The following is a 24,974-nucleotide window of genomic DNA, read 5'->3' on the forward strand; positions in this document are numbered from 1 at the left end:
ATGCTGTAATATGTCCTCGCTCTCCCAAGTAGCATCCTCAACCTGCAAGTCCTTCCACTTAATCAAATATTCCCTGTTGACCTATCTTCGACGCTATCTCTCTCTAACATCCAAGATGGCCTTAGGTACTAAAATCAATTTCCCTTCATCATCTAGGGGTGGTAAAATTGTAGAAGGAACCACTCGACGTCCATGACACATGTAACACATTTTGTACCCTACTCTTTGCTAGTAAATCCATCTCATAAGCCACCTCACCAACCAACTTGATAATTCTGGAAGGGCCAAAATAACGTAGCTTAAGCTTCTTTGCTCCACTCTTGCTTAGAGTGCTAACAGTAGGGTTGTAGCATCAAATACACCATATTCCTACCTCAAAAGAACACTCAGTCCTCTTTTGGTTTGCATATTGCTTCTGCTGATTTTGGGCCTTAGCAATGTTTTCCTTGAGAGCATTTGCAATGTCCTACCTCTCCTGCAACAAATCACCAATACTAGGCGCTATACTACAACTTAGCTTTAAATCTAGAAAACTATATGCTTCATACCCATACAAAGCTAAACATGGTGTCATTTGTATAGATATGTGATGAGTGGTATTACAACAATACTCACAGAGGTAAATCCATTTCACCCAAGCCTTCTACTATCTTCAAATATAGTTTTTGAGGTATTCCTCAATCTATTTGTTCACTATCTTTGTCTGTCCGTTTCTTTGTAGGTGGTAGTTAGTGCTCGGATTAAGCTTGGTTCCACACAATTTGAACATCTCCTTCTAGAAATGGTTCATAAACTGACTTCTCTATCATTGACAATATTCTGAGGCAACCCGTGAAGCTTGAATACCTCTCGGAAGAACAACTTTGCTACCTCTATAGTTGTATATGTAGCAGTAATTGGGAAAAAGTGACCATATTTTCATAGTCGATCAACAACTACATATATACAATCCCTCCCTTAGGCTTTGGGTATTAGGAATTGGAAGTGCTGAAGTAGTCTTGAAGGGTATGTGTGCTCTTGTTTATTCCGCTGACATATAGGGAACTGTCTAACATATCTAAGAACATCCATCTTGAGCCCTTTCCAAGTAAAGTTCTCACAAACCTACCTATATGTTTTGAAATAACCCGGATGCCTTGGCATCAGCTCATCATGAAAGAATCTCAACACCCAGCTCTTCATCTCTAATGCTGGGGTCAAATAAATTCTGCCTTTGTAAATGATCAACTTATTTACAATAGATTAATTGCTGTCCTGAATAGACCCCTCAACTATCCCTGCAACCCAAGTGCTTTTGGCATACTCTGCCACAATCATATGTTGCCAATCCTTTGAAATCTGGACCAGGGAGCTCGAATGTGGACGACAAGATAAAGCATCATTAGCATTATTCTGAGCTCCCTTGACAAAAGTGATGTCAAAGTCATTTGCTTGCAATTCAGTAACCCACTTCTGTTGACGATCATTAAGGTGTTGCTGTCCTAGGAAATGCCTCAAGTTGTTATGATCAGTTTTAATGCTAAATTTGCTGCCCACATGATACTACTTGAACTTGGCCAAGACATACATAAAGGCCAACATTTCGTTATCATATATGTTGTAACTCCTCTCTTGTCCTTTGAGTTTCCGACTCTCATAAGCAATCAGGTGCTTATCCTACATAAGCATGACACCAATACCTTATCTAGATGCATCACATTGAAGCTCAAATGGCTTTGTGCTATCAAGCATAGCAAGAATGGGGTATGTAGTCACAAGCTCCTTGAAGCTCATGGAACACTACTATGCTTCAAGAGTCCATATGAATGCACCCTTTTTCGTCAAATCTGTCAAAGGTGGAGCATGTCATGAATATCTACTAACAAACTAGTGAGAGAAGCCACATAAACCTAGGAATCCAGGTAGCTGATTGGGGTTTGTAGTAGGCCAATCAATACTAGTGCAAATCTTTTCGGGCTCCATTTGTACACCCTTTGCACTGATAATGTGGCCTAAGTACAATAACTCTATCATTCCTTGGCATACAAGGACTCACTATCCAAAATCCCTAAAAGTATATCAAGTGTGTAAGATGCTCCTCCCATGCCTTGTTGTAAACCAAGATATCACTAAAGAAGACGAGCACAAATTTCCTCGCCCGAGGTTATAACATCTTATTCATAGTGGATTGGAAAGTAGTTGATGCATTGTTTAGCCCAAATGGCATAACCACAAACTCGAAGTGCCCATAATGACACTTGAATGTTGTCTTCTTTATATCCTACTACATAACATAGATATGATGATAGCTTGACCTCAAAATCTATCTTTGAGAAATAACAGGCATCAAGCAATTCATCAATCAACTCATCTATCTGCAGAATCCTTTTTTTATTGTCCTCTTATTTAGGACCCTATAATCAATGCGCATTTGCAAGGTACCATCTTTTTCCTTGACTAGCACAATTGAGGAAGCAAATGGTGACTTGTTTGGCTTGACGCGTTCCATAGAAAGCAACTCTTGAATAGTTTTCTCTATCTCGTCCTTAAGTCACTTTTGGTGACATTAAGGTGTAATCATCATGGGTTTTGCACCCTCCTCCAACACTATAGTGCGCTCAATGCCCATATTGGGAGGTCTGCTCGGTAGAATGTTAGTGAGAACCTTCCCATGCTTAATTCTCAACTCCTGAATCTGTGGGTGGTACTCTATTTTTTCTGTTTATCTTGTGTAGGCATCATCATACACTCAACTGCTCACTCAACCTTGTGATGACACATGAGTCACTCCATCCTCCTGAGTGAAATCATTTCGCAACTATTATCTTGGATGGCTTTCAGCACGTTTTTTACCATCCTTCTTAAGTTTCATCTTCATATCTTGAGGGTCAAAAGTGAACCTTCTTATATCATGCAACCATTGCATCCCCAAAACGAAATCAGTGTCTCCCATATTCACTACATAAAAATCAGTTTTGAACTCATAATTGTTCTAGTGTAAAGGAAGTCTTGTCATCATTTTGTCACACAAGAGTAACCATCAGCCACTCATACTCCTATGCCCTCAAATGCTTTAGTAGGAATCCCACGCCTTTCTATCAATCTAGCATCAATGATGTTATGGGTGGCACCTACATCCAATAAAGTGATATTCTGTTGTCCTGCTAGTACCCCACGCACCTGGAAAGAGCCTTCTTGCTTAATGCTAGTAAGACGTGCTTCCTTAAGATTACTCTCTTCTTCATGCGCATCCATTTTTCCAACATATCTGGCTCAATTTCAGCCCTTTCCACATTGGATTCCTCAGGATCAGTTTGCTGATCAGAATTTTCAGATTCGGAATCTTCATAGTATGCCCACATAACACGGTTTCTTTACCCTTAGGCCTCAAAGGACAGTCGTGGTTTGCATCATAAGGACCCTTGCAGTAGAAACATAACTTTTTCTTGCATAGATCATTAAGTATTTCCTTGTCAAATGGAGCTGCTGATTTCCCTTTTTGATCCCCTTTGAAATCTGAATTTTCTTTTTTCTTGGGAGAAAACTTACTATCTCTATGTGAAGAGGATCCCTTGAGTGAAATCTAGCTCTGAGGAGCTGCAGGTTCCATACTTCTAGCCTTTCTTATTACAACCTGCAAAGTTACTGGTTCAAATCCCATTATCCACCCTTTTAAGGGTTCCTTTAGGCCCTCAATAAATAGTACAACCAGCCTCCGCTCTGAAATGCCAGTAACTATAATAGATAGCCTCTAGAAATCACTGATGTAACTCTCTAAACTCCCAACTTGTTTCAACTGTGCAAGATCTTTGAAATAATTCTCTAGGTCCTTATTGAAGTGGTCAACCAACCTATCTACAAACTCTTGATAAGTAGTGATGGGATTGTGTTGTAGTGTCACCATCCCATGATACCACCGATTGTGGGCTGCTCCCTCTAGATGCAATGTGGCGTATTTGATGGCTTCTTCCTCAGACATGAGTTGAAGTAACATGAAGGTATCTAACTTGTGGATCCAAGACTGAATTGTTAACTTGCCACTATCATCAAAATAAGGTAATGTGATTTTACTAGTGGCATTCTTTAAGTTATTGTTTTAAATTCATGATCTATGCCCTTGTCGATACCTGTGATACTCAATCCCCAAATTCACAAACCTGTCAAAATGCATCCATTCACGCACTGATGGAGTCAATCTCTCCCAATCATCATTGGCTTCCATAACTGCATCAACATATACTGGATCCTCAACATCTTCAACATTCTCTTCTTGTGGTTCCCTAAAAATAGTGGGCCAAGTAAGCCTATCTGTTGTTCGTAAAGGTGGTCTCTGCACTCTCTATGATCTAGCTACACTCTGATCATCACCCTGATCCTAGGGTTATGTCTTAGACACATCAACTACTATAGAGCTATTGTGAGCTGCTATAATACCCTAGTCACTTTTTTTTGGCCAACCTGTATATCTCTCAGAGTCTCTCTTACTTCCCTGTCAGGATCTATATCCTCATTTCTCCTATCATTTCTCTACGGAATTTCTCTTGCTTGTCAACCATTGTTGCTAATGGTACCTCTACAAACTGGTTGTCTCCTTGCCAATTCTTTCCTAACTCTATTTTTTTTTGCATGTATAATATCTGTGGTTACTTTTCATGTGAATGCTTGACCCTCCAAAATGGATGGATTAAGGCATGCCAATGTAAGAACCTTTCAAGACTAACTGCTGAACTGACTAACTGACCATGCTTGTTTTTGGTTTTTATTGTTTTCCAATTTTTTGTGTTTTTAAGATGGTTTGACATAAAAAGCAATACATATGCTGAAATAAAACTTATGAAATTTGTAAACTTAACACTAAGGAACAAAACATAAGATATCAATTATTCTTCTTCATTATTTCATAGAGAGAAAAACTTGTTACAATCAAGGGATGATGCCAAACCCTGTTGTAGCCCTAGGCATTCCTTCTTACAATATTTATTGAATTTTTTGTGCCTCTTTCACCAAAACCGAACTGTATATGGAAGAGTAGGTAGGGCAGATGAAGAACTAGCAAAAAAAACAATTATATCGAACTGCCATAAACAAGCAGTAGGTTTACAATCTGATGCCCTCAATCTGCCATAACATATGCCTTTAATCTATCAATAAATTCTGAAATTTATTTCTTCAATCAGGACAATGCCGACCTCTGTATGAAGCCACTCCAATAAGCAATATCAGGTGAATATTTCACACATTTTGACTGCTGCTACAAAAAAGCAACCCTCTCCAATACCGTAAGCTCAGAGCTCTGCTGAAACCCTTGGTCTCTCACAAACTCCCATGTTCCAGAGAAGAAAATACCAATTGAACAATCAACATCATAATAATGAGAATGAGCACTTAAGCCACTTTTATTCTATACTTGTGAGAGCTCGAACACTTTCTTGGCCAATGTGGGATAAAGGATATAGTACCACTTATAAATGTTTTCACCTGAAACTCTATTGTTTGCGCACAAATTACTCATTTAAAATCAATTGTTCACTTGGCCCAACTATGATAACTTGATCCTTCACTTAAGTGACTTAAGTTATAATATAAAATTATATTATAACTTAATAAGATAAGATCAAAACTATTAATAATAATTTTAACCAAATAAATATTAATATCTCCATTAAACTCATTATCTCTGCATGTCGTCTAAACTGGGAGCTGACATGATCAAACCGCATAGGACCGTACCCCATTTCTAAAATTAGTAGGAGTTCCTCTCAAAACTTAGTATAAATAGAAAAATGTGCTACAAATAGCAATTATTGCATACTGAGTCCTAGAGACCTTGAACGAAAGCCAAACCTGCAAAGCTTTGACCACTGAAGAAGACGCATCCCTCACAGGGCCCCCTAACTAACCTCATTAGCCTACGAGAGTCAGTGATAGGATAATCTACTCTGCTTATTGATGTCAACTTGAAGGGGACATCACATTTTAGGACTTGTAAGTTGTAGACACTAAGAAAGCAATTTGTCTTCTGCCTATTGATTTTTTCAAGTTCTCGATATTTGGTTTAACCAATGTCTTTAACAACTTATGTGCAGCTAGTGAAACATCCCACTTCTTCCTCCAAATTACCAACAAAATTAGCTTACAATAGCTTGGCAATATCATTATCCTCATCCAAAATTAGAGACATAATAAATTGCATGGAAGTTATGAAATTCTGTGTACGAGCCTCATTAATAACAGTCAAAAAGATTTGAAATATTTCAAAATTAATTTCTTCACGATCAATATCTAATTTGAGGTTGCAAGATTTGAGTTGAACAGAAGTTACTAGTATTGCTGCCCTCTTAGAAAAGGAATGATGTTTGGCATCAGGCAAACCTTGGGAACTTTCCACAATTATCTGAAATACTTCCACTATGTCATTGTTATTGGGTTTTAGGATCTATAATTCTTGTGATTTCATTAAGGCAAGAAGTAACTGTAAATTTCTCATCCTTATTTGGGTGTCTCATAAGCTCTGGCTTAATTAAAGAAGTCATTGATGGTTTCATAGCATATTGCATCCTCCCAAAATTTATCCACTATACATAAGCAAGTTATAACATACTCATATATGCATATAAGTTTTCCTTTGAGGTTGGTGTTCAAGTTCTAAGATTTATCTGAATTATCCTGACTCTTTCTAAGAGATTCAGCTAAACAATTTGTCATTTTTCTACCTTCCATGATTCAAATTATAAACAGAGATCAAATTTCCGCAGAAGTTAAAATTAAGTCACTTAACAATTAATTGGAACTGCTGATTATTAACCTGAATTGCTCAAAACTAAGTATATGCTAATGTTGGTCACTAACTAGAAGAAATCTGAAAATGATCTCAACTGTTAACTACACAGGCTAGTGAAAAGGCCAACTCTGATACCACCGTAATGTTTTCCAGTAGTTTTCTCTTGAATCTCTTCAAGTGTGACAAAATACCATACTAAAATTTTGCTACTCTTTTGTAATTCTGCAAGATTTAGCAAAGTAATAGTACCGACAACTTTTCCTTTTTCACACCATAATAAAAGTACAAATAGCTAATTCAATTGTACTCCCACTCCAATTTATTTAAAAAGATTAATTCATAAGTGATATAAGTATTTCAAATACAAAATGCATAAGAGAAATTAATTGTATTTTGACCTTATATCTACCTTCTGGAAGTACAACGTTAATATTTTAGATGACACGACATGAGCTGGTGACTGACTAGAGGTGCACAGACCTCTGACAGATGGTTTATACATGAGACTTCAGCTGCCTGTTTTGACATGTAGTTCTATTGCTTTCACTCAGCTGCAACCTCCTTGTGGATGGTATTTTTTTTTCATTAATTTTTTAAACTCCTTATTCTTCTGCAATATCCTCCTTTTAATGAATGACCTATATGCTTGGATAACTCTATATGCTTCTGACTTGATGTCTCCATGTCATTCTTCTTATGCGTAAATTTCTGAAGGACTACAGTGGTATTTTCTCTCTCTTGTTATATGTTTTTTGTTTCCTTAACCAATCCTCCACATCACTGGAATATAGTTGGCTTCTTTTTTTGTTTTCTTTAATTGTTGGGTGATGCACTTATATGTGTGTGTAAGTCCGACAAGGTGATTCTGTGTAAGCCTGACCCAAAGTGGTGGCCGCTACCAACTCCAATTCTCATGATCCTTCTTCAGCCATTTGTTGCTTATATATAAAAACTAGCATGACTATTCAAGGTTGTCGACCAACAATATAACCAAGAAATAATGTCTGGACAAGATTTCTAATCTAACTTGTAACAAAAGCTCTAATAAATCCCTTCCCAAATCAACGCAATCTCCACAATGAAGTGACTAGCAGTCATTCAGAAACAGGGGCGACCAATGTCAAGGCATAAAAAGTTAAGTAATGTAAACCAATGTTGCCTTCTATATAATAATCTCATCCCCGTAGGTGATACAATGGGGCTTAGAGGCCATTAATCAACCCTAGCAGAGGGACAGTTGGGTAGATCACTCAGCTAACATGTAGATTGCATTAAAATAAGTATATTCCGAATAAAATGTTATATCTAACGTACCATTTCGTCACCAAAATCTAAAAAATATTTTACAGCTGCTATTCAACTTGATTTTAATCTAATGCCAAATATATCTCCTCAATTTGATTGAAATGTGCTTGCATATCAATATTGAAATAACTTTTAATCTACTCACTAAGTATGTCACAAATCGAAGAAATATCAATTCAATACTTGGCATGATTCTCCTCAATCTTTGAACATTACCTGCACTGGAGAATCCTGTATGAATCTACTCAATCAACTAGGTTGGTTTTCATCCACAAAACTGATTGCCAGAAGGGTTTACATCATTAAGTTGAAGAATGAAACAAGTTCAATCTCCCCAAACTGAGTTTTGTAAAAATAGAACTCCAAGAATGCTCTCTATTCTCTAAAATATCCTTCCTTTATAGATATGTTTGTAGAACTCCAAGAATGCTTTCTATTCTCTAAAATATCCTTCCTTTATAGATATGTTTGTAGAACTCCAATAATGCTTTCTATTCTCTAAAATATCCTTCCTTTATAGACATGTTTAGCACAATTAAAGTAATTTTTCTTCTATTTCACTTTTTACCTCTATAATAAAAATTAAATGGCTTTTCAAACTCTATCGATTTGATATCACTTTTAGTCATTACTTATAATATTTCTTCTTCACTTTTGTCACTCTTTGAAACTCAGTATTAAAACATCTCCTTGGAATTCTTTTTAGTTTACAAATGGAATAAAATCTTCACTCTATAAAATAAATTTATTTCAAGGAAAATTTAAAATAATGGCAATTACTCAAAAAGGGCACTATCACTTTGTAACTTAAGCAAAATTTGTCTTCCAATTTGTCTTCATCTTCCTCCCAATTGATACCATATATTGTGCTTTTGACTAGCTATACCATTGAACAAGTGCAACACAACTTGACACTATAGTTCCATCATCACCTCAATCTCCACCTTCACATGGAAACACCATTGGAGTTTTGCCCCATCACCAAAATTTAACATGAATCTTTGAGGATTTAGCCAACTTAGGTGCAACTTCTTTATGCCATTGCCACTTGAATTAAAGCCTTAGATTCACAACGACACTAGGAAGACAACTCTTTTATTAGTAGCAGCAATTTAACTTCTTCCCCTTGTAGCATTGTGACTCATATTTGTTTTGCTTGAATGTAGCCTTGAAAAGGCTTTGCAAGCTGTTCCTTTCTAGAGTTCTTGCCTTCTAGCTTACAAAACCTTGAGTTATCATAGGTTGCCATTTCTTTTCCGTGACTGATGTGAATGCTATTTAGACAAACTCTAGGCCATGCCTTGACAACTTGATATAATAACAAGTATAAATTGACTGATCATTTGACTAACATGGCAATGATATTTACTACATGTTTGACATGAAAAAAAAGTTTCATAGTGATTGGATAAGGTTTAGTACCTTTTTATGCAGCTAAATTTAATAAAAAAGCATAGATACTTCCCATCAACATATTTCTGGCATGGATATATGTTGTGACACTATTAATGAAATCAAAGCTATCATTTTTATGTTCCTAATATGATATTATAAGAGGAAAGCATGAATATGCCTGAATAGACTCTTATTCTATTCTAATCCTGGTTGTGATCTATTCAGCTGTCTTCTAGGAAGATATTAAGGCCATAACAAGAAGCATACTGTGTGTGATTTGTTAATATAGTGTGAAATTTGAATAGAGTAAAAAACTTTTCCTTAATAAAACTGTCTTGTTTTGAAATTTTCAAATAATAAAAGATTCTGAAGCATTTTCTTTTGTGGAATTTATTGAAGTCCAGACAAGAACTATACTGTATAAATTATGAAGTGAAATGTAATAGATTGATATTTTTATACATTCTAATTATTGTTAAATTTGAATGAAAATACTTCTTTTGAAACAATTATCAATAATTGCATTTTGTGTTTTGTACACAAATTTCGTTTGTGTTCTTTCTACTATAAATTAATTTTTTTAACATGGTTAATACAAAGTCATCTTATACAGAAAAAGTTGGCTGATGCAGGTGCCGTGCATTTTGGGTGTAGATTTGACAGCAGAAGATCTTTCTGAGTATATTCATCAGGTACATTTTGTTTTGCCATTGTTATCAAATAATTGCTTACTGTAATAAGCTGATAAATTTTCTGTTTTCTCTCAGTTTTATCATGTTGATGAATCATACAAAATTACAAATAGCTAAGAAACCTTTCAAAAATCCTAATTTTTAATGCATTTTGCTAAATTAATTATAAATAAACTACTTAAATCATTTGTGCTGCTAAAATCTGTTCATTACTTTTCTCTGTGGTTCTACAGGAATTTGTTACTTCCAATCTGTGTTAATTTTTAGCACAGAGGTCTATTGTGGGTTTATTGACATTGCATCAGCCAGTTTGTTCTTCTTACCCTTGACATATCCTGCACCAAATTCAGCTCATTATCCACTTTTGTGGCCTCTTATTGGGATCTTGTGGGATAAGAAAATACCTTAGAATATTATGATCAGCTTTATTAACAAATTTACCTCTATCTAGGCTTTGTCTAAACTTAGCTAAAATGTGTGTGATGGAAAGCATTTCCTTGTCATATAGGGAGTAGCTCCTCTCCACTCTCCTCGACTTCTTGCTCTCAAGGGCAATTGGATTCTAATTTTTCATCAACACACAGCTAATCCCTTCTCTTGAATCATCATACTCAAGCTCCACAGGCTTTGTGAAGTTGGATATGGCCAACATAGGACAAGAGCTCATGGCTTTTTGAGCTTCTAAAAAGTTTTCCGTGCTGATTAGACCATGTAGATACCTCTTTTTTCCAGTCAGGTTAGTGAGCGGGGCAGCCAACTGTGAAAATCTCTTCACAAACCTTTTGAAGAAGTTGCATAAGTCAAAGAAGCCTCTCAAATGAGTGAGTCTTTGGCAGTGGCCAATCCAAGATGGTTTGAATCTTTTCAACTTATACACCCTTAGAGCTGAACAAATCTTCCAAATACATGATTACTATCATAGAAAATTCACACTTGGGATTCATTTGCATACAATGATTGGGCCTCTTGATTCACAATACTTCATCCAGGGACCTTATGTTCTCTTCCTTTTGTTTAGTGGTCTTCCTAGAGGTATTCCACGGAAAAACTTTGTTGTGCCTACTCAACAAAATCTGAACATTCACATGATACTTCCTCTTACTTCATGGAGAATGGGTAGGCATAGTCAAACACTGGGCTGCCCTCTCTACTTGGTCATTATGGAATAATATCTCCATTCTTTTGGCTGTAAGAGGGCAAGGAGTATCATTTGACATGGCCCTCAACACCACCTTGTTAGTGACAACATGGAACTTAAGGTCCATATGTTGAAAATTCTCGGTGATTTAACCCTATTACTGAAGCCATTGGATCCCCAAAATGGCTTTTGTATCTCCTATGTTCACCACATAAAAGTCATCCTTCACTTCATAATTCCCATGTAAGAGACTCATCTTGTGGGATCATTTTGGTGCATTGAAGAGTAAAGCCATCAACAACCCTGACGCTAAATCATTCAGTTTCATTTTTCAGCTCCCTTCTAGTAATAGCTCCTCCATTAATAAAATTATGAGTGTCTCTAGAGTCAATCAGCACAATGATTCTTTGGCCGCATAGAACTCCACAGATCCTAGAAGGATGCTTTCATCACTGTGAAGCTGGAAGTTGAGCATACATATCTTCAACGATCTTTTTCTTCATTAGGTCTTTCTGGTACATTTTCTTCAGCATTCTCTTTTGGATCAACTTACTGTTCTGATTGTTCCTATTATTTTCTATTATCAGAAACCACTTCTATGCAGTGAATTTAGCATCTCCCAAGGTATCTATGACCAAAAGCCCAGTGATCCTTGCATGTGTAGCATAATTTCTTCGTAGTCATTTTACTTTTGACTTTCTTATCGAACTTAAGTGGTGAACTCTTCGATTGATTGTAAACCCTCTAGAATGGGTTTTTGAATGGAAAGCTTTTCTTCTTTAACTTGTTCTTAGGAAGAGTACATTTGAGAGTTAGAGCTTTCCTGATTGCTTCATGCAAAAATGTAGGCTGAAAGGTTTTGACCAATTTTTTTTTTTTGTCTATCTCAACCCTTTTGTGAACAGAATAATCTATCTTCTTTCAATGAAATAACTTAACAAGATTTTAAAAAAAATCAGCAATGTACTCTCAACAGTGCCATGACTTGAGTTGGGCCAACTCATGAAATTGCATTGTTGGGTCATTTTTATCAAATTTCTCCATTAATATCCTACAAAACTTATGATATGAATTTATGAGAGCTTGACCTTGAGAAACTAGCCCATGGTACTACCATTCATGGGAAATCCCTTTAGTATGAAGAGTTGCAAATTTAACGACCTAATCCTTTGCCTTGCATCTCAAGGAGAAGTGACAAGCTTCTAGATCTAAGCATATGTTGTTCTCTTCCTTCTATCATCAAATGGGAAAAGCGTTAGTTTTCCCAATGAATTCTTGTAGTCTCTCTCTTGAGTTTGGGGTCCATACCTCTTTTTAGTCACATTTTTGGATTTATTTTGGTTCATGAAATGATTTATGTGACAGCTCATTATAAAACTCTTGATGAATAGTTTGGTACTCAGCATAGTGCGTGTAGTAGTAAACTATTATTTAATCTTGTGCTTAAGTTTTACTTAGCATTATTAATTAATTAGGTGCATATGTTAGTTATGGGTAGTTTTATGGTTTCTCATGTCGACCAGATTATTCCTTGCCTTTATAAGCAAGCTTCTGTACATTTTAAAAGTATCTCAATATATTTTCATCTTTTGGTGAATGAAGTATTAGGCCCTCAATGAAGGTGAAATGAATTGCCTGTTTGTGTTCCTGGCATTGGAATCAATGCTTCTACATTGCATTAGAGCTATCTCACAACAACTCTTTCCGTGTTTTCCTTCATTGTCAAACGACATGCATCTCTGAGGCTGGCTTCTGGAGGTCCTTGAATGTTTGACCCATATTCTGGTTGGCGGTCTCACCAGTTTTATACCATGTACATGATCAGCACTCTTCCCAATTTGGACTTGGAGTTTCTTTTGAACATGGTATTGTCTGACACTAACTGTGCTGCTGCTTGTTCTTCTTAGCCATGAGTGTTTTGGCTCATTTGTTTTGAAACCGATTTAATTGCTGATTTTCAAGTTGGGATGCCTATTTACTTTCTATTGCACATGCATTGTTTGGTTTATGTGATCAACTTGTCTCATACTTTTTGCAACAATCGGGCCTCAAACCTGGTCACACATTCATATTTGATTTGTGCAATAACATTTTCCTTAGTTGTATGCTGGTTGGGAGCTATCTCCTACATGGCAGGTTAATCTTTTCTATTATATTTTTACTTATATGGTCATTTTGCTGGCTGCATTCATCTCTAGGTGGTTCCTCATGCTGAACTGTGATTATACAATAAGTTCTTTCTTGATTGGTTGATTTTATCCCTTTTGGGCCATTGCTAAAGTTCGTGCACAATTACTTCCTTTGTTTCAATTAGGGTTTAAAATGGATATTGGTTGTTGGTGGATCCCTAGTGCAGGAGAGTAGAAGAGTACAAGGACATTACTCCTAGATGCATCATGAAGAAAAGATTTTGTGGATTTTATAGCACCACACTTGTATGTAGTGGGTGAGCACTCGTTTGGATCATGAGTGACTCTCATGCCAACATGTACAAGCATTGTGATCCTATGAAGTTATGTGGTCATTTGGGATGCTTGATTGATTGATGCCAGGTTCATGGTCATGGTTGCCTTGCGCTAATTGGCATGTGTAACCATCAAATATATCACCCTATCAGTCCCATCATTTTTTAAGCTTTATTCAGGTTCTTCTAGCTTTATAGGCTTTTACTTTTTGGAAGCTTTGTCTCTTTGGTAATAATATCTCAAGTTTTTGAAGAATTATATTTGTCAAAATGGGTTTTTCATTTCCTTTGGTGAAGGGGACCTACATACAGTGGGACAAATTTGTTCACTTATCTGAGTGAGCTGCAAATTGTAATATCCCCCTAGGAATATTTGTTCCAGACTTTTACCAAATATTTCACTGAAATTTAAACAACAATTTGTCAACTGATTTCTTTTAATCCAACAGATAAAACTAAAATTCATATAAACTATCAGATTGAAATAGAGATTCTAAAGTGAAATATGAATGTTGCCTTCGAATCTTAAATTGAGTAACAACAAAATATCCAATTGTACCCACAGAACTTACAGTTGATGGATAACCAGAAGAATAAATTTGAAGCACAAAGTGAGACACTTGAGTGATATCTTCATTAGACCATGGGTTTCCATCCATTGCCTCTAAGCTCAAGAGTTTCCTTCCTCAAACATGCCGAAAGCCAAAGCTTCTTCTTATTCTTCAAGAGGAAAATCAAACATAAAATCAAGCCTAATGATAATGAGATTCTCAATGTTCTTTTAAAGGATAACCCCGTAACTTTTTTTCACTTCAGTCCATCTCTTCATATTCTTGTTCTTTCTCTTTATTCCCCCTTTTAACTTTAAATTACTTAATTAATTTTTCACTAGGCTCCATAAAAGTCGATTTAATACTTTATTAAATAATTAAACTAATTTGTCATTTAATTTTATATAATTTGACAATTTGAAATTTAATTATTTAATTGACTTCTAATGTCCTAAAAAGGGGACATTACACAACTATTGTCATATTTGTATGATCGAGTTCCCATTCCTAACACACCTTGGGAACATAGTATTTGGAAAGGTTGTAGAGCTAAGGTCCATGGTGTCATTTTTGAGAATGTTGATTATGATATCTTGGAGTCACATATTCACTTTGAGTGCCCACGTGTGCTCTTTGGACTCACATTTAAGGGTTATATGGAGATCACGATACTCCAACATTCCCTGATGCTCTTCTTTCCAATTCCAATTTGTCTATTTATTCTTCAAAGGAGATAATCCATGTTTGTGATCCTTTTGAGGATTTTGAGACTTTAGATAAGGTTGTCATTCTTCAGAGGTTCCTAATTCTTTGTCAGAGCTATTTGATCCACCTTCACTAGAGAATTCCATTATTTGTGATCAGCGGGTTTATCATTGTCTTTCTAATTGGGATTCCTGTTTGCCAGACATTGGTTCCTTGTTTGTGGAATCTCACATTTCAGATTTGGACGACACATTTGAGGGTTTATTTGATGATAATTGTGACACACAATTTATCACTTCATCTTTTTCTTTGGAGCCTGTTCAAGACCAGTTTCCAGTGGTTTGTCACAATATGTACCTGATTAGTTCGTGGCATCATCTTCCAAGGACTTGGTGAAACACAAACAGATTTCAGAGACATCATCTTTCTACGTTTGGATTCTGCTTCCTAGCAATTGATATCCAAAATAGGAATCATTCTTGCATTTGTACTTGGTTCATCTTCTTTCCCAAGGGAGAAATATTGTTTGTAGTCAAAGGATTATGTTTTTCCTTCATGAATTCCCCTTTTTTGTAGGGCATTATTCATTATGGGGGGGTTGGGGAGGGGCTATGTTATTTCCTTTTTCCCTTCCCATGGGGAGATATTTTGTATATACCTAATGTATGTACTCCTTTGGAGGTGTGATTAAGGGCTCCATCCATGCATCTTGTTTGTTTCTCTTTTGAAGTTTTTTCCCACATGATTTTATCATTTCTCTGTTTAGTGTTTTCATTGCATTTACATTGTACATGGGTACCTAACATGCTCTAGTTGTCGGGATCCATTTTGTGTCTGGCTCATATTGCATGATAGTCTTCTCTCTAAGTTGTACTTAAGGGTGGGTGTTGGAGTAAATTATTTGTTACTCTTGTGCTTAAGTTTACTTAGGCTTAATTAGGTGCATATGTTAGTTACTGGTACTTTTACGGTTGCTGTCTACCGGATGAATTCTTGCCTTTATAAGCAAGCTTCTAGACACTATGTATCTCAATATATTTTCATCTTCTGGTGAAGTATTAGTCCCTCCACGAAGGTGAATTGGCTGGTTGTGTTCTTGCCATTGGAGTCAATACTCCTATGGCGTGCACTGATTTCCAAGTCCATTTCTACTTCCACTTGTGGCTATGATTTTCTTCTTTTCTTCTAATAAAGCTAGGCTGAAAGGGTTTACTAGAACCACTAATGATTCTAGTAAATTGATTTATATTGTTTGTATATTGATTTGTAATGCCCCCTTGTCTTTCAAAAATAAGTATATGGCTAAAGAATTGCTCACGTGTGAGAAGGGGAAATTACAGTTAATAGCACGGACTTGTTGAGTTTTTTGAAAATTCATTTTGTCCATAGTATCCAGAATCTGCTTTTGTTAACTTTTTGGCCATTGTATCTAACCATCACTCTCTATTTAATTCTTATAGCGTATCTAATCCGGGCCTGAAATATAGCAATTTGCAACCTTTTTCCTCTAGAAACTATGTTCTTTTAATGATTCATTAAACAGATGATTAATTTATTTTTATGTCCTTTTCCTGATTTATATTCTCATCTTTTCTATTATTTTTCAGCTTGTTCAAACAGATGGCTCTTCAGCTGCTCCTTCAGCTGTTATGCGCATTCTCAACTTCAAAGCTTGCAGAGGTATAGAAATGGAAATTATTTGAATAGCTATAATATGTGCTTTCCTAATACATGGTTTCTTGAGCAGGTGCAATAATGTTTGGAGATACGTTATTGCGATCAGAGTGTGCACTACTTGTTGAAGAGTTGAAGAGAACATCTCTTTGTTTCCAGGTGCACAGCTTTGTTTTTTTTTGACTAACTAGTATTGTATATTTAGTTCGCTTATTTCTTTTTTTAAAATAATTTTTTAGGATATTAAAGTCTAAAGCAGTTGTCTTGTTACAGTGTGCTCATGGTCGTCCAACAATAGTTCCCTTAGTCAATCTTGAGGCATTACACAGACAGCTCACAAAATTTGACAAAGCCAGCCATGCAAGGCTACCAGGCAATTCATCTACTACAAGTGGCGATGCTTCTCATTATTCAGCTAAGTGTTGGCATCAGCTTCAAAAGCACAGAGCAACTCTTGAACGTGCCAAAATGCGGTTAAATTAATTGATTGGAATTTAACTAAAATAATGCTGTCTTCTGAGTAATTGTTTTTTTCGCTAATAATTTCTGTGTCAGACTTCTTTGATACAGAAACGTCTATTCTTTTTCATGGGGTATTCTTTGATAGAAATTTTCTTACAAAGACATTATCTGAAGATTGAAAGTAATGAAAGATTTCTTGCCGGTGCAGATTGGATGTGAATGACACACATAGGGGTCCCTCATCTTAGAAGCTGTATTTTCTTTGTAAAATAGGACGATCTCTTTAACTGTATTTCAACGTCCTAGCACAAATGTAATCCTCAACTAATAACCAATGCATTTGCATTGATGTTATTCAACTGTTCTATTCAATAATAAAAAGACTACTTCGTCTTGAAAATGGTCGGTCTTGGAGGCTTCGGAGTAACTTAACAAGCACGAATTCGGTTTATCAGATAGGAATCCTATTGACACTAGTGAATTTTTAAATGCAATGGTTTTTTTTTTTTTTAATAGAATATCAAAAAAGTAAGCTATGGAGAACTAGTTGAATTCCCACATTTGCTTCCAAGTTTTGACTCCATTATTATCACCTTTTAAATGACATTCTTAACTATTCGTGGAATAGGAATAGGAAATTAGGAATACATTTTCTATTTTTCGTTTGGTGCATAAATTGGAATACATATTTCCATTTTGCCTCTAAAATGAGCTTATGTCCATTCCAAAAAATAGCTATTATTGGAACAGCCATTCCTATTCCCAATATGCATTCATATTCTTAATTCCTATGCCTGCAACCAAACAGGCCCTTTAGTGGTTGGTATCCTATCATTCATTGATGTCAAGCACTCTTCTGTAAGCCTTTGCATCATCAATCATAATATAATATTCAAAGCATAAGTGTTGCAATTTGAATACCTGGAATTAGCATTTAGTGAATGTGATACTATACACATGAAATTGGAAAGTGATGCTAATGTTTATTGTGATGTCTATGGCTTAAATCAATAAATATAATGAAGTTTGGATTAAATAAAACTCACACTTCAGAGCATTGGAGAACACCTAAAATGATATATGAGAAAGTGGCATGTATATGTGGTACATGAGACATTGTAGAATAGCCAAAACAAAATACCAATAACATGTTTTTCTTTGTAAATATATTGAAAAGTAATTTTAGTATTATCATTTAATGGTTTATGCATGAAATCCGATTGTATTTGTCATGTCCCCGATTTTTGGTGACAGTTCGATTTAATTAATTTAATTAATGGTTGTCCAAGGACGACTAATTAATTATTTTAATTAAATAAATAAATATTAAAAGATAACTTTATATTTAATAAAGTGACTTGAGGGATAAGATCAAAAATGTTCTAGAAGTCTCTGGAGAGGGTGGAGAGAAAAGAATAAATAGGCACCCCGGGGGCTCCATTCGAATCAGGCAGTTTTTATCTCTCTTTTGATTTCAAGATTGTGACTCAATCACGGGTGCATTGTGGAACCTAGGGTTTTCGCAATTGTCACAGTTGGCCATTGAGAACGATAACTCTCAATTGGTTCGCAATTTTGAGGGTGTGAAATATCATCTGAATTATTGCAGATTGGAGGTGACATTCAGTCATTTCATCGAGGCAGAAATTGTGGCCTAAGGCCATTTTGGAGGATCATTCTGAGAAATAAGTTAAGGGTTTTGTAAAGTTGGAGTTTTTAATTCAGGAATAAGACGACTCCATTAGCATTCTATGTAGGAAGTTGCAGTGTGAGCAGATTGAAGGCAAAGAACGAGTTTCCAAGACTTCCCTTTCAGCCAGCATTTTTCGAATACTGTTAAGGACGAAGTCTGAACCAAGGGCGATTACAGAGATCAAGTTATAAAGTGACGTCATTGAAGTCGGGATTGGGATGGGACCAACTCGAAACAATTTAGGAATTGTTGTATAGAAGTCGAAATAGTTGCACAAAGCCTAGCGGAATTGGCAAATCTGCGAGCCAGGCGTTTGCTGTCAGTATTCCAAAGATCAGTAAATATCATCAACATCAAACACTTATTTGGAAATCGCAGGATTGAAAGGTTTGTATGGGAAATCCCTCATTTTCTAGCGATAGCTTGAAGTGTATATTTTCCTCGATCTACAGCTAGAGTTGAGACGCATCATCCCTGAGCAAAGTCGAAGGAGTTAGCAGAAAATGTGTTTAGTATTGCAGTTTACAGGATCATATTGCCGGCAAAGGTATAGTATTAAGAGGGTATGTTGCCAGTGTTGAGAAATCCAGATCGAACCCAATGTATTCCAAATCGGTCTATATGGAAGTTTAAAACACCAACCCAGTCTCTTGATCTACAAAAACCCTAATACTCAAAATATGAGCAATAATGTTGTTGATATCAGAATGTATAATCGAGCTTGACTTGGTATTGTAGCAGATCTTAGCAATGAACATATATGTCAGGATAAGGAAGATGTGTATGCAGAGGTCAAGCTCTCATTCCAGCTCGCACCGATTGAACCAGTCCATATCAATCAGGCCAAAGGAAGAAACTTCACATGTCCTCCCATGATTTAATTGGTCGATCCAACTGTCAACTGCTACAAACTCAATATAGATGAGATCTTGGACGTGTCAAAGCCACAGTCTTACAGCTGATTAAAACACAGAGAAAGTACACATTCAACTGATCCAAATACATTGGGAGCAGATTTGTAAGTAATGATGATCATATATTAATCAAGCAATAATGAGCAGGTGGCCAAATCCGGGACAATGCCGAACCGACACAAGATTACAATACAGGGCTGAACTGTAATTGTATCAATGATCATTTCATGCAACCGGAATAGCAATTACCAGCTCAGACGGGACAGTGGCTTGGCAGTTCGTTAGCGGCATCAGTTTGGGATCAGGCAGATTTGATATTAATAGCCCTTCATAATCATTGATGGAGCCGGCAATCTCAGGTTTTTATTCCTATATAATCTGTGTCATTGTGTGATTATTGGGTTAAGAAACATTGATTCTTTCATAAACATTATTGGCATTATTATCTATTGTTTTGGTGAATTAATGAGATACTTCCCTTTGCATGGCAAAATTCATAGTACATTGTCTTTCATAGTACAACTCCGACTACAAATTTGACATCAATTCATCACTGGTTCTTAGCGACCTTGATTGCTAATTGTTTGACGAAATGTCAAACCCATGAAGTTTAGTATTTTGGTCGGGGTTATTTCAGTGTTTGCAAACTATTTGACGAATTGCCACAGTACAATATTGGGATTTAGTGACCTTTATAGCTAGGGTCATTTCAGTATTGGCTTTAAAACTTATATGCCATTTTTTTCACGGTACGGGAATAACTTCCCACCCAACTAACAAATAAGATTTACGTTGTAAATACATTGAAAGATAATTTTATTACTATCATTTGCTTTATGCATTACATGTAATTGTTTTGGCTTTATGAAGCTATTATTTTCAATTTATGAGAATAACTTCCCGCATTACTAACTTGCAAAGCAAGATCAATTAACTATACATTTTATTTCCTAAAATACCTTCTAAAAGGTCACCTTACAAAGAAAAATAAATAAAAAATTAATGTATCAACATCAATATAAACTTCGCAGTCTAGGTCAATGATTTGATTATCCAACTCTATATTAACATCAACCAAGACTTATCTATCTTTGTAAATATCTTGATTATCCAACTTGGCATCAACATCATGCCAAACTCCTTAGGTTTGGGAAAATGTTATGAGTACCTAACACACTACCATCCATAGTTTTCAACTATCCACAAACCAACTAAATAACTTTGTGACTTCAACAATTTACAAACCAACAATTATTCAATATGTACAACATGAGATAACATAATGTGTTCCCAACCTCTTTGTACAATGAGATACATTTTCTTTGAAAGTCCACATCATCTTGGAGTGTGTCTAATGCCCCCTCCATGTTGTGGAAACAATATCTCCTTTGCTAGACAAAATGTCAACCAAAACATTAATACATTGAGTGCAACCACAAGAAAATCTTATCCTCACCTTACTCCTTGAAGGGATAAAAACAATACGAAGTTCCTTATTTTATTTAGGGACACAAATGAAAAAGGTACTTCTCATGCAAATAAATCACCCTTGAGTGAGAAGCTAGTTTAGAATATAGATTTCCTTGTGCCTCAATTTCTCCCAACGTCCAATGTGATCTTTTAAACTCTAGCCATAACAAATTACATATGAATTTCTAAGAATCTAGAAAGTGGCCATGATAAAATTAACATGGACACATGTTAGTTTTAACCAAAACAAGATATGCACCTTGCTTCAAATGATTTATGAAGATTTACAAATCTAAACCATACATCAATAACTACTATTCAACCATTGATCAAGTTATCACTTTTTAAATTAATACCCAAATAATGCACTTTTATTGATAGTTAACTTGAAAGATTATGGCATGGTGTTCAATGTTGTACAATTTTTTGCTAGATTTTGATAAGGGTCTTGTTGTCACTTGGATGCACCCTTATGCTGAAAAGAAAACTTTCAGCAACCTAGTGAAACATGGGATGATCCTTAGCTTGTGGGTATGCCATAAAGGATCAACCTCTGGTATAATGAGTCGACTTCCCTTGAATCACCTCCTTGAAACTAAACTTAGACTTTATAGGAAAAGGGGAGAGAGAGAGGAAAAACAACACACAAACTAAACTTGAAATAAAGGTGATTCACTAAAACTTTAAGGGTAATGCAACTTTAAATAGAAAATCCTATTAACCTCAAGTGCATGAAATGTAACAAGATGCGAAGTTTAAAAGATGAGAACTTGTTCAAAACTTTCAAACCTGAATTGAACACAAATTACACTTACTCTTATCATAAAACTATTTCTCAAATGCCTCTCAAACACTTAAGCCAAGGATTCATAAAACCACACTAACTTAAAGCTGAAAATGTTTAAGAGATAGTGACAAACTCACAATACGGCCAAAGAGGATCATAGTTATATTACTTTCAGAAGGAGCAAAGGCTCAAACACTACATCACCATATATGATATGAGCTACAAACAAAGCTAACTCTCCAAGGAGAAAGAACTAAGCCTCCTACAATGAGATAAGATGCAAGACTAACTTAAAGATGCTAAGGAAGGGGTATACATAGGTTCAAAACCCGCAAATGCATCATCTCCTCAAAATGGAAGCATATCCATGGTTTCCCTCAAATCAGCTGGTAGGTGAAATTTAATATCTCAATAGATCATGCTGAAATTTGAAGTTTGACATCTCCTTCAAATCAATTGGTAGGTGAATGCAACAAAGCAAACAAATCACCAAGCTTCCATGACTTGGGCATAATCAAATCAAATTGTTCCCTCAATTTTTGCATTTCAAAAATAAATTTAAATGGAATGATTTATAAGGATATCATCCATTTAAATGTTTACATTAAATACAAATGCAAAAATAGACCCCCCTTGTACACTTAACATCCTTTATTTTCCCCAAAATGCAATGCCTATGTAATAAAATCTCACATCTAGGCATTTAAGAAATTAAATATTCCTCTTTACTGTAATATGCAGCAAAATACTCTTTCATAATCTTTAAAACATTTCATTAAACAAAAAGCTTTAATAATGAAATGTCTAAAGCCATATTCAAAATTCAATCCAATGCAAGACTTAATGAAAACAAAACAACTCAGTCAATGCCCTAGCTTGAACTCGAACTGGAAAAGACATGTAAACTTGCTATTGTTGAACCTGTTTGAATCAACTTTCTGTAGCACTTCTTTATTGAAACAACAATAACTTTGAATGTATAAGGTAGGCATCAAATTTTTGCTCACTCCATTTGATTGATGTATTATTAAAATACAAGGTTTTCATTGTTTTATTTCTCACAGATCAATCTACACTTGGGTTGCTTAATCCTATCATTTCTATGGATATTCTATGTTGTTTCTCTCCCAACTTTTTAAAATCTAATAAACATGAAGGCCACGAGATGCATTTTTAGACTGGTTTTTCTTTTATCTCTGTCATGTACAGTTGCATTTGATAATGGTTGTGACATGCAAGTTATTTCCATGTATGTTCTTCATTACTTGCTGCAAAAGGCTTTGATATGGACACAATTGTATATCCTTTTCTGTTGCTGCATGCTACACAAATAATGCCACTGTTTATTTCTTGTCACCTCCCAACATGTATTGAATGAGGAAATGTGATGACCCCATGACTACATAACATGGACTAGGGCATCATCCTTTTATATGGTGCCACAACCCTTTGTAATATGCATGTCGTTGTTTATGAATATTGTTGAATGGGTTTTGAATATGGAGCCCAATTTGCATTTATAGGTAGGGCATCATGGCTTTATTGTGATGCCACTATCTTGATGTTGAAAGTTGGTTGTGGCTACATCTTCATTTTTGAGCTTTCATCTTGATGTTTCCTTTTTATACATGCAAATACTTTTCTTTTCATGTAGGGAACGAGGCCATGAATCTGGGTTTGCATGTCGTGGTTGTAAATGTTGATCTCTTTGTTTTGTGTTGTTCATATCCCTATGTTGCAAGTCATGATCGTATATGAACTCTATGCATTTATGCATGAGAACTCTCTTTGCAAAAGAGGCAACCTACATATGGCTTTTGTTTTAATCCATATTTCTGGTGCAGGCATATCAAATTTTTGTATCAATATGATTTTACTACAGTATATGCATGTTTCAGCTGGTGATTAGTCTATTATGATGGCCATGACTGCATGCTGGAACTTATGTGATGCACAAGTCCAATATGTTGCTTCCATCATAATGGTTGCATTTGTATTTTGCTCTTATACTATCAACAATATATTTGATTTACTAGTATGTTATTGTAGTGACCTTTCACATGTTCTAGCTATTCAAATATGCATGCATGTATGCATCTTACTATAATTTGTATATGTGCATACATGCATGAGAGCCTAAAGGTATTATTTTCTTTTTAGATACCGTGTTGAAAGTGTTTCAATTTATGAGGCACACTTATGATAGAAGAAAACAAGATGCATGCTTGTGGATGCCATTTTACCTTTGTGATATTTTCTTTCTTTCACATTCAATTTATTATGCAAAAGCCCTTGTTGCACTCTATATATGTTGTATGGTTCCTTTTTCTTTCTTCCTATTACACTCTGCACTTATGCAATTTTCAACCTGCAAAGCTCCTATTGCTAGGAAAGCTCTTGTCGCTCTATTTGTGATAGTGCAACACTTTTGAAATGCATGATGAATTAATTTTCTTGCAACAACAGTGATCCCCTAGGCCTACTTCTCCGCCTCTAGTGTGATTATCTCTTTTCTGCAACAGTAAAAGCTCATGTAAGTGTTCTTTCCCAAAATATTCCAACATAGAAGAGAGCTCAAAAGAGCTACCCTTCCTACTTGTTGGGTATTCCAGGCGAGGTCATTTATTGTTTCAGAAGCAATAACCAACATCTTCTACATGCACATGGAACAAGTAACATTAGATAAAAACATGGTACTTCCTTCTCCTTTTGTATGTTTCCTTGGAGCATCTTGCTCTCATCTTGGGTATAGCCAATTGGATATTGCATATAGTAGGAATGAATATATGTGTGCATGATTGTAGGATCAAATTGTATTATATGAGACATTGCTTAGGATCTAGTTTTTCCTATGATACTCAATATATAGTTGGTGATGCTTATGACCTGTGTAAGCCCATGCATTCTTTCTTGATAATCATTTCATGCACTTTATATTATGTATAGTTGATATTTCAAAAATGT

The 24,974-nt window shown here is 35.5% G+C and overlaps 1 protein-coding gene across 3 annotated transcripts in view; it reads left to right on the top strand.

Moving 5' to 3' along the window:
* Positions 1-17,546, top strand: part of MLH3 (MUTL protein homolog 3) — a 229,839-nt gene extending 212,293 nt beyond the window's left edge. For 2 of the 3 annotated variants that reach the window (XM_089797502.1, XM_089797503.1), the window contains exons 22-25: positions 10,093-10,152; positions 16,618-16,690; positions 16,758-16,843; positions 16,958-17,353. In XM_089797502.1, the coding sequence (XP_089653628.1) occupies positions 10,093-10,152; positions 16,618-16,690; positions 16,758-16,843; positions 16,958-17,167 (429 nt within the window). In that variant the 3' untranslated portion in view covers positions 17,168-17,353. The other variant, XM_089797504.1, reaches the window with a different exon arrangement.
* Positions 17,547-24,974: the final 7,428 nt, after the last annotated feature.

Source organism: Cupressus sempervirens, chromosome 8, assembly GCF_028749045.1.
Source record: "Cupressus sempervirens isolate cs-2001-9-10 chromosome 8, ASM2874904v1, whole genome shotgun sequence".
Lineage (NCBI taxonomy): Eukaryota > Viridiplantae > Streptophyta > Pinopsida > Cupressales > Cupressaceae > Cupressus > Cupressus sempervirens.